The sequence below is a fragment of the Poecilia formosa genome, unplaced genomic scaffold (genome assembly GCF_000485575.1).
Source record: "Poecilia formosa unplaced genomic scaffold, Poecilia_formosa-5.1.2 Scaffold95, whole genome shotgun sequence".
NCBI lineage: Eukaryota > Metazoa > Chordata > Actinopteri > Cyprinodontiformes > Poeciliidae > Poecilia > Poecilia formosa.
The window spans coordinates 1,317,326-1,334,993 of NW_006800034.1; the positions used below are offsets into that span (position 1 = coordinate 1,317,326).

The 17,668-nt window shown below is 42.2% G+C and overlaps 1 protein-coding gene across 5 annotated transcripts in view; it reads left to right on the forward strand.

Annotated features, from left to right (window-relative positions):
• LOC103142307 (zinc finger MIZ domain-containing protein 1-like) overlaps positions 1-17,668 on the forward strand; it is a 116,366-nt gene that overhangs the window by 93,222 nt on the left and 5,476 nt on the right. For 4 of the 5 annotated variants that reach the window (XM_016674430.1, XM_016674429.1, XM_007558307.2 and 1 more), the window contains 13 exons: positions 12,971-13,106; positions 13,285-13,399; positions 13,488-13,705; positions 13,790-13,991; positions 14,792-15,067; positions 15,142-15,324; positions 15,404-15,481; positions 15,572-15,740; positions 15,842-15,983; positions 16,606-16,816; positions 17,138-17,243; positions 17,340-17,500; positions 17,585-17,652. In XM_016674430.1, the coding sequence (XP_016529916.1) occupies positions 12,971-13,106; positions 13,285-13,399; positions 13,488-13,705; positions 13,790-13,991; positions 14,792-15,067; positions 15,142-15,324; positions 15,404-15,481; positions 15,572-15,740; positions 15,842-15,983; positions 16,606-16,816; positions 17,138-17,243; positions 17,340-17,500; positions 17,585-17,652 (2,065 nt within the window). Of the gene's footprint in view, positions 1-717; positions 875-12,970; positions 13,107-13,284; positions 13,400-13,487; positions 13,706-13,789; positions 13,992-14,791; positions 15,068-15,141; positions 15,325-15,403; positions 15,482-15,571; positions 15,741-15,841; positions 15,984-16,605; positions 16,817-17,137; positions 17,244-17,339; positions 17,501-17,584; positions 17,653-17,668 lie in introns of those variants that run through there. The other variant, XM_016674432.1, reaches the window with a different exon arrangement.

The following is a 17,668-nucleotide window of genomic DNA, read 5'->3' on the forward strand; positions in this document are numbered from 1 at the left end:
CTGCATTTTATGCTCTTCATTATTGGACTCGTATGTGCCATTTATTATTTCAATATTCTGCAATAATGAAAACAAATCAATGCTTGAAATACATTATTATTGTGCGTCATAAATTTATGCAAAAGCATGTTCCAGGCTTTGAATTGAAATCCTGGGGAAAAAAAAAATATTTTGGTGATCGCTCTGACTTCCTGAGATGCAGCGATATATATCTGAACAACAAACAAGTCGTGTGCAAGTTGTTTTATTTGCACACAATGATATGCCTCAGGTGGCATGCCTACCTGCAGTTTACATGTTTTATAGCTGTGTAATTATTTAACCAAAGGCTTTAGTGGGTCTGGTGTTTACTCAGAGACAAATGTGGTCTAATTGGCCCCTCCTTCTCTGATACCGACCCTCAGTGCATTAAGAAGCCTTCTCCTCCTCTTCCTTTATGCCCTTAAATTACAACGACTATTTTTGATGGATTAAGTCCAGTGAACGCATTCAAAGCCAAGGGTTAGCGGGTCGGAACCGCGGCTTCACCTGAGCCGACTGCGGTGGCGCGTTCTGCGACGCCCGCGTTGCGTCTCCCTGCAGCTCTAAGCCGACTGATTGAGGCTTCTTTTACTCGTCGCTCTGGACCCGGGCCAGGACACAGGCTGTCTAGCACATTAGGCACCACCCCCCAACCCCCCTTTGCAAGTTTGAAATGTGAGCTGCCTGCATTTTTTTTTTTCCCTCCACTCCCCTCTCCTCCCTCCCCTCACGCTCTCTCCCTTCTGGCGAAGTGGCTGTGGCTGCCTCTGTGTGATGTGTGTATTGGGAGAGCAAGCAATGGATCACTAGACAGAAAAAGAAGATACATCAATAACAGCTGCATACATCCGAGGTGAGGAGATAAGCATTTGGTTCTCTCCCTCTCTCTGCCTGTCCTCCCTCCCCCCCCATCCCTCTCCCCCATATATCTCTGTGTCTTTAACCCCTTTCCTGCTGCCGAAGCCGGCTCCTTGATTTATTTGGTGAATGATTTGCAGTGCCGCCTGCTTTCTTCTCTGAACACAAACCTTTTCTCCTCCTTTGCTCTATGAAGTTTCCTTCTCTTTCAGCAGCTTATCCATTTTCTTTCTTTTTTTTTTAAATTTTCCTCCTTGTTGTCTCTGGGGGTATTTGTTGCTTGAGTGCAGGAAGAAAAAAAAAAAAAAAGCCGGTGGCAAGTGGAGCAGGAACCCCATTAGCGGCGACTCCATCTGTGATTGGTTTTGCCTGCAAAACGGAGAGCGCGGCCATGAATAATTGATGCGTATTGTGCAGTCAGCCACTGGACACGCGGTGGAGACGGAGAGAGGAAGCCGCTGCCCTGAGACACTGAGAGGGGTGGGTGGTGGTGGGGGTGGGGGATGAGGGAGGTGAGGGGTGGGAGAGGAGGAATGTTTTAATGGAAGAGAGAAAAGGTGGGAGGGATTAAAAAAAAAGACACTGAAAGAGAGCTTTAAAATAGCTGCTGGTTTCAGTAATGCAGAGATTAAGGCTGCCCCGCATCGCTTTTGTTCTGCCGTTGCAGATTTGCGCTCAGAAGTGTTTTCCAGGCACACGAGCTCCCTTTTGCTCTGTATTAGTGATGAGGCGTCGCTGGAGTCGGCTGGCATTTTTGAATCATGGAAGGAGTGCCGAGGAGGATTGACTGCCACAGTCTGAGTGAGACGAGGCTGCAAAGCTGTGAGCTGTCAAAAGGAGGAGACAACAGATAACGAGTGTTGAGGGTGGAGGGGTGGGGGGTGGCTACAGGACGATCATTGACATGTGGGAAGGTGGATGTGCTTCTGCAGCAGAGGAGCGCTTTACTTTGTACCTCCCCTGGAGGGACAGAGGGAGGGTTGATTTCTGCGTTGTTGGGCGCAGGCGGGCAAATGGGGGTTGACAGCATGACGAGTGGCTTGCAGCGCCCCGCATGACGGAGGCGCAACAGCTGACTGCTGCATTTGACCCACTTACAGCTGACACAGAAGGGGTCAGAATGGCCTTGATTATCTCTGAGGGTTGCTCTGACCTACTTGAGACGGCGTTTTCCATGAGCCTCTCGGCAGTTTTGTCAAGCAGTGACATGAGCCAAGCACTCGTTTCTCCACGTGAAGGAATCCGATGGTTCAGCAGCAGTTTTCCCGCACGATCTACGTTGTTCCATTTGCTCGTAATCAAAGGCAACTCTGAACATGTGGGTGTTTGGCTTTGATTTAAATGGACTCGGTGTTTCAGCTGTTTTGCAGTGTTCTGGAAGTTTGTTCCAAATATAATGCAGCTTTTTGAAATGGAAAACTAATAAACCGAGACACACCCAGTCAACCATTTACCTGCCAGTAACAGTTTCCAGTTTTCTTTGCAGTCTGATTTGCAGATTTAGATTTTGAATGTGTCCAGTTTTCTTACACGTACAAATTCATGTATATAAAACAAATTTGTGGAGTAGGCACAACCATACACAGAGGCCATGATCCCAACCGCAGGTCATTTAATGCATGTCCTCTCCTCCTTCTGCCTTCCTTCCCATCAAGCAATCAAAATAGGTCACTAGTGACAGAAAATCCTGAAACGATTCATCAATTACGTGGCAACTCAATAATTCATTAAATTAGTCAACAATTAAATTGAAATCAGCAGAAAATCGCAGGACGCATGAAAGGATGTTGTGCCTTGCAAAAGTCGTTTCCAGGTCTTCTGCAGCCTCCAGCGGGTGTTCTTCTAGAATTGCCGTGCATCCAGAAGAAAAGCATTCCCACAGTGGAATACAATCCACAGGTTTCTTCCACATGTACTGTTTTGATTGCAGGCCAAAAATGTTCATTTTGGTCTCATCTAACCAGATCTCTGTCTCCTTCACAGTTTGTAAACGGGTCTTCTTAATGCTTTCTGCCATACTTCCATAATGGCTAGATATGGGGAGCACATGCCTGTCAACAGATTCTCCAAGCTGAGCTTCTAGAGTTACCATGGGTCTCTTGGCTTCTGCTCTGATTAATGCAGTCCTTGCCCGGCTTTTCAGTCTAGGTGGGTGGCCACAGTTTTTAGGTCTGAAGTTGTGCCATACTCTTTCCAGTTATAACTGATTAATTGGAACAAAGTTCTCTGAAATGTTCAAAGTTTTGTAGTATTGTTTTCTGACCAAACTCTGCTCCAATCATCTCTATAACTTTACCCTGTCTGCCATATTTCTTGGCCTTCATGAGGCTGTTTTTTTTTTTTTTCTCTCTCACTAAAGTTGCACTAAAGTGGAAACGTTCAAGGGTCTTGCATACGTTTATAAGGTAGTGGAGTCACCAGCCCTACATTATCCTTAGTCAGTATTAATTGTGTATTGAAAATGAATTAACTCTGGTTGACAATCATTTGTTAGATCTGTCTGGAAAAAAAAAAGAGTCTGTAATAAGAGCTTTTGGAGAAGATTTGTCCAACTTGTTGGCCGTTGTTTCTCTGTCAGCTTCACCTCTTCCACTCTGCCTTGGACATTTAGTATTTTTCCAAAGGTCAAACAGCTTTGACCTTTTTATTTTCATTTTCTCAGCAGGGGAATAGCAGTATGCGGAAATACACCGGTTGCTGTTATGATATGTACATTTGTCCAAGAAACCTTTTCGTTACCGAAATTAAAGAACGTAAGCCACAAACAGCCACGACCTGCGACTTGCTCACAGCTTTCATGTGATAGTTCAGTTAAATTTAAAAACAGAGAGATTTTGATTCCACTTATGTTGCTCACAGATCACGTGTTAAACTTTGACTGAATATGACGACTTGACTTTTAATACAGAAGTGTCCAAAATAAAGGCGAAAAGATCAGTAGTAATAACCTGTGAACAAACAAGATGTGTCATAGTTTTTTGATGTTCCAACAGTGTCATTTAACACATGACGAGTTTTGAAGTGAAGCTGTCAATAAATTAGAGGTAAGCATAACAAAGCTCAAGTTTAACAAAGCTCACTCTCTGTATGCAGGGGCAGGATTTAATGGTCACACAAAAAAAGCAAGATGTATTTTTTTTTTTATCACCACACTGGGACAGCAAAAAAAAAAAAGCAGAGATAAAGCTTTAAAACTTCAACAAATTATCAATCAGTACAGTAGTTATAGCAAAGGGAGAAAGTGGTGTCTAGTAGAGCCAAATATGTAAAAGCATTCAAAACAGCAAAACCTTGATTTACTTGATGTGATAAAAACACTTTGTTGATTGTATTTTAGATGGTAACGCTAACCTTTCGTCCCCACCTCTCAGTTCAGAATTTCTTTTTCTATGTCACTAGACAACATCTATTATATTATTTTATGATAAAAACCTATGGGTAATCATGTATTTGCTTAATCGTCTCAAGTTACGTGTGTCCTGAAATGTTGTTTTTTTAAATATTTATTTATTTATTCATACATGCATTTTTCTCACCGTCTGAAATCAAATCTGACCAAACTTCTGCTCTTTTAGGATAATTAGAATTACCACAATTATTTCTACAATAATGAGTGCAAGGATACGTCAGAGTTTTATTTGTCAGCGTCTTCAAAAGCAGAAGTTTGCTTATATTTCCTTAGTATTTGGCTAATTTGGCACTGCCTTTGAACTATATGACTTGATGATCAAATGTTTTGCGTTTCCATCCAGAAGCTTCTTACAACACTTTGCTGGAATTCTGGCCCATTCCTCCTGATAGAACTAATGTAGCTGCAAGATTTGAAAACATTTAGTATCCCAATAATCTTATCCTGGATCAAGTTTGAATGTTCCACTTGGCGCTAGTGTTTATCTTGAGGGAGCTTTTTTCATTCAGATCCTGAGCTGCTGCACATATGGACGTCTCTAATGAGCCTAGAGGGGTGCCAGGACCGGACCCGCTTCCCCCAAGTGTCCTTTTTTTTTTTTTTCCTCCCCCGTTTCCAAACAGTCTCTGACCTGAAGCGTGCTGTGAAAAGGTCGCAGGTGAATCAGCCACCAGCATATGCAGCCGTGACACTACAGGCCCTGTCCAGCACCCCTAGGTGGGCACTACTCCGGGCACATCTGCTCTCTGCCTAATTAGTATCATGGTGGACAGGGGCCTAAGGCTGGGGCTTTGTTAATGGCAGCCTGTTGCTTTGGGAAACAATCTGGCTCTTGTCAGCTGCGTCTTTGCTGGTTTGATAATTTGGTCAAAGACGGACGTGGTTAAAAACACTCTGCGTCAGTACAGGCGGCTGTTTGGGCAGGTGAATGGTTAATCAGTCGCATGGTTCATAATCGATGTGATCTTGTTTGATTTTTGATGACGACTATTTAGGTCCACAATGTATTTTTTTAATAAAAAGTGCACTGAAATGTCAATTGCCCGCTCATTTAATCAGTAATTTTGCGTTTCTTAATGTGATTGGACTGTAAGACATTTAAAGGACCTATTTCTTAATATTGGAAAAATATGAAAATTGAAGAAAAGTACCACGAATGGTACTTGGATTGGCTTCGGAGACTAATTTTGGTATCAACAATTTACAAAATAGCTGTAATGTCCAGCTGAAAAGCAGAAATAGCAATAAAAGTGAAGACAGGGAACACTACTGCAACTTCTACTAGGAGATGAAGCAGACTACCAGTGAACCAAGAAGTACTGGATGCTACGTTTTCACCTCTCAAGTTAGAACATAGATCTGCAAATGACAAAATCCATCTTAACCGTGTTAAAGTTTCAATTTGGAAAACCAGCGTGGAATGCTTATTGATGTGATAAATGACTAAATCGCTTCTAATACAGCAATACTTTCAATGACCGTGTTATTATGACGAATACCTGACAGTTGTTTACCACCTCAACAAGGAGGACAAGTCACAAAAAGTCAGTGCTAAATTAGCTGATTGCTTGCAGGGTATTGTACGCAAACACATTAATGGAAAGTCGAGTTAAAGGAAAATAATTGTGGTGGAAACAGACGCATGGTGTAACTACCTGTCAAACTTGACATCCTACACACAAACCTACGTTTGCCACATTTGTGCTCTTGTATTGAGATGTGAAGATGTGTTTTTGTATCCAGTCATCTTAATGAGTAAAGACATATTTGAAAGTCGGTCTGTATACGTTCATCCAATAAATTCTCAGAAGGATGTAAACAGTCTTACAAATTTCAAAAGAGTCTGAACCATATGGGCTCTTATTTTAAACAAACATTAGGAGAGAATATGTTAGGAACCTGGTTTTCTTAGGCTTGTGTTTAACCATAACTAAGACATGACAGTTGCAGCAATGAGATCTGCATAATTTTGTCAAATATGTCACAAAATGCTCCAACTGGCATTCATTTAGTACTAAAGAGATTTCTTTAAAGGCTTACAGTAATAATCTTTATCTGAATGCAGAGAGCCAAGATTCTCTTTGAAGATAAACATCTTCTATTCTCTCTATTGATTTTTTTTTAATTCAGGATTTCAGCCTCTTCACATTCACAGATCTGTATTTGCATCTCAAGCAGATTGACTGTGCTTCTTTTTACGATCTGAATGTTAGTACACTTGAATGAGTGGGAAGTTAAAGAACACTGGATTTCAATAAAATCAAATCTGTGTTTTCCTTTATTTTCCTCTGCTTTCTTTCCCTCCACTTGGCCCCATATGCTCATGGCTTCAGTAAAACCTTTCTGGTTTGCCTCCAGCAAGTCCCCCTCCCCCCTCCCAAGCTTCTCCTCCTCGGATGGACATGGCACGACATTGTGGCCATGTGGCCAGCAGGAGGCTGTATTTAAGTCGGGGCAGCCCTGGCCATAAAACCTAGCCAGCAAGTCTGGCTCCCCGCAAGGCAACGGATCCTAAGCACTCATTGACAGGACTCCAGTATGTGGCTTCCAAGAGAGCCGCAGAGAAAATAATGCAAGAAAGAAGACATAGATGAGGTGCAGACAGGGGCAGTTGTCTGGTCTCAATAAACTGGCTGTTTTATAACTGTTTATTTAAATCCACAATGCAGCTTTTTTACACTGGTAAAACCTTTTTTTTTATTTATTTATTGAGAACACACATCAACAATAAAATTCATCCATCCATCCATCAAAACTACCTCTGTTGAGATACATTCTTAATAAAAGTTTGTATTGAAATTTAATAGATTTTTTTTTAAATGTGCATAAAATTAACCAAAAAAAAGCAGCTAACATGAATCAGGAAAAGTATGCAATTTTGTAATGAAAAATCTATTGGAACCTTTGTGCCAGTTTAGTATTGTTCTACCATTATTTAACAAGTCCTGTAATTCTTTTCTGTCAAAGGCAAGGGAAGCCAAAATCCAATTGGCTCACTTTTCTTTTTCTCCCCATTTTCTGTAATGATTGACTGCCTGTCTTGGGCTGAAAGTTTAATGCTCTCTATACCAAAGTGATCAAGAATGATAAGCTGAATTATCAGAAAATGGGTCAGACTATCTTCTATTGTAGTTTCTCAAAGCATTTGGCATCCCGAGGTGAGTGATGCTGTACAGTCTTGCATGAGATTAAGCTACATTTTTCTTGGATCACTGCATTAGCACTTGTGTAAATTTTGTGACGACAAAGAGATGCTTGACAGCTGGCCGGTGGTATCCACGTCAGCCACTTGTGATTATGATCCAGGACAGCTTGGTGACGACTAGACTTGCAGTAGCAACTAATCATTAAAGTAATATTTTATTTATTATGAAGAAACTTTCAGAAGTTCTCATAAGTACTCCATGTACTCCTGTAAGTAAAAAAAAATAAATAAAAAATTTTGACTAAAACCAAACTTGGTTGTTTTGCACAGATTCTGTTACCAGGGATTCTAGGGGCTCCCCACACTCACTCTTAGTTTAATTGACTTTGGCCTGCAGGACTCTTGCGTCCATTCATCCCCTTTTTGGGCAGAGAAGAAGAAGAAGGGGGGAGGAATAGAATGTGAATAGAGGCGGCATCAAAAACTGAAGAGTGCAGCCCACTAGAGCTGCCCTTGTTAGTTTGCTCATGCTCTTTGTTCTCCTTTCAGCCCTTCTGGCTGGGTGTCTTCAAACAAGCTGTTTTGGGGTCATGATTTTTGACGAGCAGCGTACATCGAATACGGTGGTCTTCTTTATTAGAGTTAGGGTGGAAACATGTGTATATGTAATGATGACTGGGTGTGCACTATGTTTTTAACGCGGGCGTTTGGTGGCCAAGTCGCCATGTGGGACGATGCCAGGTGGATTGTCCAGGGTTGACAAGGGAGCAGGTGTCTATTAGATACAGAGCAACAAGGAGGAGGGTGGTGGCGGGTGGGGTTGGATGAGGATCATAAGAGCTTCTGGCATCTGCCTTACCTGCTGCCTCCCCTGCAGTGCAGAGCCAGTAAATGGAGAGAAAGAGAGGAGTTAGAAAAGGAAAAGAGACAAAGAGAGGAGCAGAGAGCAGTCTTTTAAAGGAGGCAGCAAGTGTGTGTTAGACCTTTTGTAGAGGAAGCCATTCATGCCGTGTTTTTAGAGCTCTCCCGTCAACTTGCTGTTGTATTCCTTATTCATTGTGGTTACGCCGATTGTAGTTTATTGTAGTCTTGTGAAAACGTTCTTACTTTAAAATGTGTGCGTTCCGTTTAGTTGCAGGAGAGAAAACTTCTCAAGAGTTCAGTTTTGAGTTACTTTAAGTGCAAAGTGGTCACAGTTTCCAGTAATCCTTTTTTTTTTTTTTAGATGAGCATTACTAAAATAAGAACCCTTCTGCAACCGTTGCCTTATCGTCGACTTAGACTCAAAATCTGCGCAATGCAAATTTAATCATGTAAAAAATTGTATACTTAAGCTTCCATATAAAAAAAAATAGATTCAAGACTGCAAGGAGTCGGAAGCAGATGCTGTGTGAAAAGAGTCGTTGTTTATACTACTGTTATCTCTTTGGAATTTCAAGGAAACTAAACTTTCATTAACTATCAAGTGAGAAATCACTCTAACCTTCTATTATTTTTGCATTATTGTCCATTTGAATAATTTGCTAAAGCTCACCTGGGATTGAGGATTTCTCTGAAGATTTTCATGTCTTATCAAAATTTTAATTTAGGTCTAAGCCAAATGAAGTAACTCTGTTCCTAAACCGTGAGTTTCCTCCATGTTTTATTTTCCTGTAAGATGATTAAGATGTAAGTTATTTACATCTTAATCACATAAATGGTTCATTAAGAGGCCTCTTCATTCCAAGAAACATGGAAATAAAAGCCATACTTAAAACCTTTAGTCCTTCTCAATTAACTGATTTTTAACAAAGTTTAGCAAGTACTTTGGAAGAACTTTTTAGCATAAAGTCGCTGGTTTAACTTCAAAGTAATCCCATGACGATGTAAATCTAATAAATACAAGTCCAGATTTCTCTTTTTGGATCCAGAAGGGTTCTGGTTGCCCCAGTCCTCCAAACACTAATGGGCAGTCACAAGTGAGTAAGCTTTGGATGCATGCAAACAGTCATGCGGCAAGCCAAAGCAAAATACTTGACAATGGTAATGTGTGTGGGGGGTGGGAGGTGTACATTATCATTGGACAGAGCATTGAACAACTGTCAGAGATGCAGTCAATGTCATTTGTCATGTCTCCCCGGGGCTTCATGACAGGGCTGGAAGCTGGAGGCCAAGCGGCTGAACCACCCATCTAGTCCCAGCAGATGTGTTTCCCTCCATTCGCCATGGTTGACCATCAGGCAGCGGCAGCTGAGCACCAGAATATCAATATGGTTCAGACTCTGCTGTTCCCCCTGGGACTATCTACCAAGGAAACAGGGCTGTCCCTTTCCTCTTTACTGAAAGAGGGATAGAAAGTCTTTGCCACCAAGGAAACCAACAAAAACATGACAGAACACTAGTTTGAATCTGTTCAGATTGACATTTGGAAACCCAACACCTGGGGCGATTTTTTATTATTTTTTTTTCCCCAGTTTTGGCTGCAGGAGGGAGACAGACACATCTATTGAAGGGCCATCTGTGGGGTGGCATGGAAAAGAGAAACAGTAATCCTTTTGTGTCCATCATCCAGAGAGTTGTTTTCGTAAGAGAGATGAGGAGGGTTTGGATTGTAAAGAATAAATGATTGTGTGTTTCTCCTCTTGTTATATGATACCTGAAGTTAATCCCCCAAGTGAATGACAGAGGTGTACATTCAAACAAACTGGTGCTTAGTTGAGGTGGTAACTGAGCTGGGATAAGACTTTTATCCAACAGTAGAACAGAATAATTCTTCTTTAAGTGGCAAAGTGTTGAAACCGTTTGTAGACATTTCTTTCTTCTGCTTATCCTTGCCTGGAGTTCTCAGTGTTGGTTGTGAAAGTGGCCAGAAAGCCTCATGTCAGTCGCTCTGGATCAGTTCACTGTTAAGATTTAAGATTCAGAGAAATGTTCCTTATTATTCCAGATAATAGGAGATTATTTGGTGAAAACATTATATTAGGCCCTATTTCTGTTGGTTGTGATTTTGGTCCCCCACATTTGAGTTGCCACATTATGATCCCAGGTCAAACCAAAATAACCAAACCGTTTTTGTTTCTCAAATTAACTCTGAGTGGAATGTAAAAATGTCTTTGGTTGTCGATCGTTGGTTGTTAAACGTGATCGCTACGAAATGACGCCTACTGCAGGATGTTTTTTTTTTTTTTTTTCTCTGAGCATGACTTTACCATTTATCTATAGGACATAAAAGACTAAATAAAAACTTGTATTCCATGACGTAGGAACATTGATAATGTGCATATATGAAATTATGGTTTAAATTGGCGATGGGGTCAATTGACCCCGAGCCAATAAATTCAGAAGATGTGTTTATCAACATGAAGAAGTGCAAGTTACCCCTTGTTGGAAGTGAATAATGGGACCTAATTGAGCTGTAACATGCTGGCTGGTTGCCAGGCTGTTGAACTGAAAAACTCTCCCCATCAGAAGGAGCTCTACTGAGAGGGAGATTGCTGTTAAAAACCCTGCAGGACATTCTCTCACACAGACATGTATTAATCTATAAGCCACACTTGGATCAGGTTGCATTTAATTGATGGGGAGTTGCAAGTTGCATTTACCTGCGAGTGTGATGTGTTTGGTTTAACTGCACCTGAGCGGCCTTTTCTGTCAGCTAGAGAGCGCAGACGTGTTAAAGTCGGATCAATTCTCCAGAGAAGCTGCACAGCCTGTCTCCTGGCACCTGCCTCACGAAGAACAGGCAAGAGGAAAAGAGGGGAGGATGAGGAGGGGGAGGAGGAGGAGGAAAAACCCAGCTGCCTCTGTGCCTGAGCCCCGTGTTGCTTTTAAAGGAGTGGGAGGGAGAGGAGGGAGACTGCTGGCACCATCTGTACACGTCTTTTGTATTCCAGCCCTCGTCTTTACACAGAGCGAGGCTGGTGTGCTCAGTGTTCAAATGAAAGGATAGGAGGTGCCTTTTGGGGGCGGGGGTGGTTGCAGCGCACTTGTGTGTCGATGCAGAAACTCGGCGTCAGAGGACATCTTGTGCCCTATTTATTTGTGCGCTGTACAGTGTCAGTGAAGCTCGTACTGTGTTTGCAAGCAGCCATGTGTGGCCACATACCTGGGTTGCCAGTTTTGCGAAGGCAGTCAGCGGCTTTTGTTTGCTCAGCCCTCCTATCAACCCCATTAGCCTGGTGTCTCCTCTGTCAGTGACTCGCTGAAGTCTCTTTTTTTTATTGTGAAGGTAGGATATGAAAGGCAGACCGTGTGTGTATGTTGCAGTATAGATGCAAGGACAGCCTGAACTCTCTGCTGTCACACTGGTGTGACTTTTTATTATTATTATTATTATTATTATTATTATTGCATGAACTGCAGCTAAAATCACTCACCCATCAACCCCTCCAGCCCCTGAAGCGGTGTGAAGCATAAGGAGAGGTTGCTACCTTCCTCTTAGATTGAATCCACCTCCCTTTTTTCGTTTCTGCTGCTTCAGACAGCAGCTACATAAAATCAGAGGGAGTGAGGAGGAATAGTGAGTGCTTTGTACATAAACATTCACTGCGGAAGAAAAGCATATGATGATCCAACAGACTGTGTTGGCTGTCAAACCATGTGGTAGGTGAGTAAGTGTGGGTAGAAGAAACAGAGTCAGGGTGACCTCTAGCGGCCATGAGGAATAATTACAGCCATGATTTCCCTCTGTAAATTATTTCTGCAGTTTTATATATATATATATACATATATATACTGTTGGAGACATTTGGCTTAATTAAAAAGTATTAAGGATGTAAATACAGATTTGTAGAATATATTTTTGTTGCTAATTGTGATAAGACATTCAGTGAAAAGATTTTTATATTATACTTACGATTTATAACATAAAATATCCAGACCCCTTCAGCTGTTTCACATCTAATATTACAAACAAAGTTGGGAAAATGATACAAAGTTGTTGCTTTTTTTCTACAAATAAAAGTCTCATAAGTTTGATGTGCATTTTGTATCCCACTCTCTTATGTGTAACCACATCATTTGTAATTGTTTACTGAATTAACTTTATTTTTTTATTTGGCAAATGTCTGATATAAGTTTTCCAACATACATGTTAAGATATTATTTTGTGTTTTAAAGCAAATTTTAGATTTTTTTAAAGTTTGTAAATAGTTCAATAGTGTCGTAGTTTAAGATCTTGTTTGATAGGTTTTTAGGCAGTTGATGGTCAGCTATATTTGCCTACAAACTATATTTGTAGTTTCTTTCTCTCATGAAGCTGTGATCCGTCATTGAGTTTCATTGGTTTTTAGCTGCTCATTGAGGTAAATAACATTCTAAGGAATTGCTTATTAGAAACTTAATTTCAGTTTATGCAGGAGTTACTGAGATTGATATGTCTGATATCTAAATTTGCTTTTAGCTCTTTGTCGTCGTTTTTTTTTTTCTTTCACCCTGTCCTACATATTCGGTCTTTCTGTAAGGAACCTCACTGGAAGGAGAGTTTCCCATAGTGGAAAATACTCTCATGTGTTGACCATTGCTGTCAAATTCTCTTCTTCTGCTCTGTCTCTCTCCAGCTCTGTTGTCTTCGTGGTGTGAGGAACTGGGACGGCTACTCCTCCTCCGTCACCAGAAGAACAGGCAGAACGAGCCTCCGGGAAAAGTGCCCATGCAGCCCCCGATGAGCTCCATGAAACCAGGCCTCTCGCATGGGTTGGTGTCGCTTTGCTGCTGCCATTAACACGTCATATGTATTAATGTTGTGTCAGCTGACGGACCACGCTAGTCGAGAAATTCTTACTAGCCGCATGGATTCAACGTGATGAGTGCATGCTGTATAGCAGGATGCTGTATGTTCGCTAAGTGATGTGCTTGTGTTGCCCATGTGCAGAGATGGTTCTTTCCCCTACGACTCAGTTCCCTGGCAGCAAAACACCAATCAGCCTCCGGGTTCGGTGTCTGTGGTGACCACCGTCTGGGGCGTGACCAACACGTCACAGAGCCAGGTAATAATCTTTCCCTGCAAGAATTACTGTTTGAGTTGGACCTCATCTCATGTTATCAAAAACTGGGTTTATGTCATTTTCCCAACAGGTGTTAGGGAATCCCATGGCCAACAGCAACAATCCCATGAATCCTGGGGGTAACCCTTTGACCTCAGGGATGTCTGGTAGCAATCCGGGTATGAACTCTCCTCAGTTCACTGGTCCACAGCAGCAGTTCCCCAACAAAGGCAACTCAAACCAAGGCTACATGCAGCAGGGTATGTATGGACGACCCAACTACCCTGGAGGTGGAGGTTACGGTGGCAAGTAAGTGAACTCTGGACTTTTTACATTGTATTATTTAGAAAATGGAGCTTGTAGTAACTTTTATTGTGTTGTTTCTTGGCAAAGTTACCCTGGAGGACCAAACGCTGGACCTGGTGGGATAGGCATCCCTCCGAACTCTCGTCCTCCATCGGATTTTACCCAGCCTGCTGCTGCTGCAGCAGCCGCCGCTGTTGCCGCAGCAGCTGCAACCGCAACTGCCACCGCCACAGCAACTGTAGCGGCCCTGCAGGAGACCCAGAACAAGGACATGAACCAGTACGGACCGGTAAGACAAAGTTTCCTGCTTGGAGCAAGAATAAAACTCTTCAATTCACATTCAAGTCAGTTGGCTTTTTTATTCGTAATTGTCTTTGCATTTGAGGACATTTCTGTCTTTACTGACTGTCCCAACACAAGGGTAGCTGGGTGAAGTGGATATAGGGACATTATTGAACATCTACAGTTAGAGGTGGATAATTCTATAACAAAATAAAAAACCCATACAATAAAAATAATTTGTATTTTGTCCATACTTTTATGGAACTTACATGGTTGTATATTTCAAGAAGTAATTGTTTAATTTCTTCTTGGTTTATAGGTTTCATAAAATAAGCTGCAAGTTCAATCAAACCGTCTTCTAAGTTATTTGAAAGTTCCTTAAATAATTTAGAAAGTAACCTTTAAGTTCAGGAAGTTCAGGAAGAGTTCAAGAAAGTTTTTTGCATAGCTCTAAAAAGCATCTTTCAATATCGGTGAAGCCTTGTAGTTTGTAAATTTAATGAAAATAACCTGGATGTTTCATTAAAAGTAATGAAAATTAGACTTTAAGTCCTGAAAAATACCTCGTAGATTCCGGAAGCCATCCTGTAAGTTCACTGCTAGTGGATTAAAAGATGTGGAGCGAGTTCCACGAAGTAATTTGTAAGTTCAGTGAAAGTAGCCTATAAGTTCTGGGAAAGCACAGGCAGTTTTAAGCTGCGTCTTTCCTCTTGCTTGTCCAATAGTTTTGTCTTTTACAATGTGTTTTTAAAAAAACAAACATTTACTACGTCAGAGATGGTTGACTGAACCCGTTTTGTTTTCCAGATGAGTTCCTCTTTCCAGATGGGACCAAACCAGGCATACAACAACCAGTTCATTAATCAATCAGGACCCCGTGGTCCTCCATCTTTACCTGGAAACATGGGTGCAGGCATGAATGCATCGAACATGAGTGGGCCTCCGATAGGAATGAACCAGCCCAGGGGCCAAGGCATGGGGCCGTTTGGGGCCCATGGCCAAAGGATGCCCCAGCATGGCTACGCTGGACCCCGGCCTCAAGGCATGGGTATGCAGAGCATGAAAAGACCATACCCAGGAGAGGTGAGTGGTCTATTCAACACCCACCGTGATATTTATCTGCATTTTGTGTGCTGAGTATTAGTTTTCATCCTCAGCCAAACTATGGTGGGCAACAGTATGGACCAAACAACCAGTTCCCCAACCAGCAGGGGCAATACCCCACCCCCAATGGCTCGAGACCACTGCCGTCCCCCAGCTACCCTGGACAGAGGATGCCAGGACAGCAGCTGCAAGGCCAATACCCTCCACATGGCGGTCCCATGGGCCAGTACTATAAGGTGTTTTTGCTAAAAGTGTGATGATTAATAGACCAAAACATAAAATGTTGTATTATTAATCTGATTAATCTAATTGCAGCAAGAGCCACCATTCAATGGCCAAACAAATAACTTCTCTGGGAGTGGATACCAATACAACCAGGCTAATATGAATGGGGTAATTAAGCTTTTATTCCACTGTCTAATTTTATTACTTGGCCCATCTTCCAATGAATATCTAACTTAAGTTCAACTGTTTTCTGCTTAGCCTGCTAGGCCGGTGGGCAACTACCCACACTCACCAGTGCCGGGTAACCCCACCCCACCAATGACTCCGGGCAGTAACATCCCTCCATACCTGTCGCCAAACCAAGATGTGAAGCCACCTTTCCCTCCGGACATCAAACCAAATATCACTGCCCTTCCTCCACCTCCAGGTCAGTTACTGAAAAATCTGAAACGAGGGAAATAAAGAACGTCCCAAAACCTTATTGCGGCCTGAACGTTCTTGACGTTGTCTCCTTGTCCTCGATTTCAGCCAGCCACAATGAGGAGCTACGACTGACGTTTCCTGTGCGGGACGGGGTCGTGTTGGAGCCCTTCAGGCTGGAACACAACCTGGCTGTGAGCAACCACGTCTTCCACTTACGGCCCTCTGTGCACCAAACGCTCATGTGGAGGTAAAACTCGATGGAACTTTAATGTCTTCACGATTTCTCTCTGTGTCTTGGAGTTGCCAAATCACAAGTTAATTTTAACTTTTGCCTGTCAGAATTTTACTGACTAAATAATCCAAATTTATTCAAAAACTCAGAAAGGGACATTTTACTGCCTGTTTGGTTTTCAGGCAACTTTAAATTCAGGTTGAAATCCACCCATAGTCCTTAAACAGGGTCTAAAATGCAAAACAAATCACTACAACTGCCCTTTTAGGGATTTTTTTTGCAACAAACCAAAGGTCTTGGAGTTCAGAAACCCTGCTTCAACTAACCGAGCTTTAGTCTGGGACACACGACTCTTCACTTCATAGACTTTGAAATAGAGCTGATGTTAGCTTTTCGGCGCCATAAAAGCAGTGAAATGGGCCAATAACGCACTCCAAAAAATTGTAGCTTATTTTAGCACCGTGTGGTTTCATTATTGTGGAGCCCATAGATAATAAGAACATATTTCCATTCTGGCAGGTGCCAGGTTAATACTTTGCACTCAAATGCCCAGAATGTTACAAAACTGTAGGAGAACGTTTTAGAAACTTAAAAGAAAGTATCGAATTTTGTCTCTTAAATTGTGTTTTTTCTGCAGGTCAGACCTGGAGCTGCAGTTTAAATGTTACCACCACGAAGACCGTCAGATGAACACTAACTGGCCGGCGTCGGTCCAAGTCAGCGTCAATGCCACGCCGCTCACAATAGAGCGAGGCGACAACAAAACATCGCACAAACCGTTGCACTTGAAACATGTGTGCCAGCCGGGAAGGAACACGATCCAGATCACAGTGACCGCCTGCTGTTGTGTGAGTAAACTGAATGAGCAGGAAAAGAAATCTAACATAGCATTTTCTGATAATAAAAAAAAAAATTAAATTACTTTTTATATTAGATTTGATCATTTTTATGAGTGTTTATGTCCATAATCCATGGAACTGCTTATCTGCAAGGAAAATAAAACTGCTCTGCAGGAAATGGTTCATTTATGGCTATGAAATGTAAGTAGATGGGAACAAACTGGCAATGTGTCGTAATTAGAGAGGAGCATGAATTGACCTGGAGGCATTTATAACTTGCATACCTGAGAAGGATGTTGGTGATAGTCACCACAACGTTTCCTCCCACAGTCGCACCTGTTCGTGCTGCAGCTGGTGCACAGGCCGTCAGTCCGCTCCGTCCTGCAGGGTCTCCTAAAGAAGAGGCTGCTGCCCGCAGAGCACTGCATCACCAAAGGTATAATCCACTCTCCCACGAGCCGCACCGCAATGTCCTAGTTATAAGTGGACTTTTTGCTTTAAACATTTTTTCCTCCTCCTTTCCTCTTTAAAGTCAAGAGGAACTTCAGCAGCGTGGCAGCGTCGACGGGGAACGCCACGCTCAACGGGGAAGACGGAGTCGAGCAAACGGCCATCAAGGTTTCCCTCAAATGTCCGATCACTTTCCGACGAATACAACTTCCAGCAAGGGGGCATGACTGCAAACATGTTCAGGTGAGATGGACGTTGTGAAAAATATCACCAGCAAATCAGAAATTTTTCAAGTATCTGATTAAAGAGATGTTTCCTTTGTCCCAGTGTTTTGATTTGGAATCATATCTACAACTGAACTGTGAGAGGGGAACGTGGCGATGTCCTGTATGCAAGTACGTTTACTCTCTT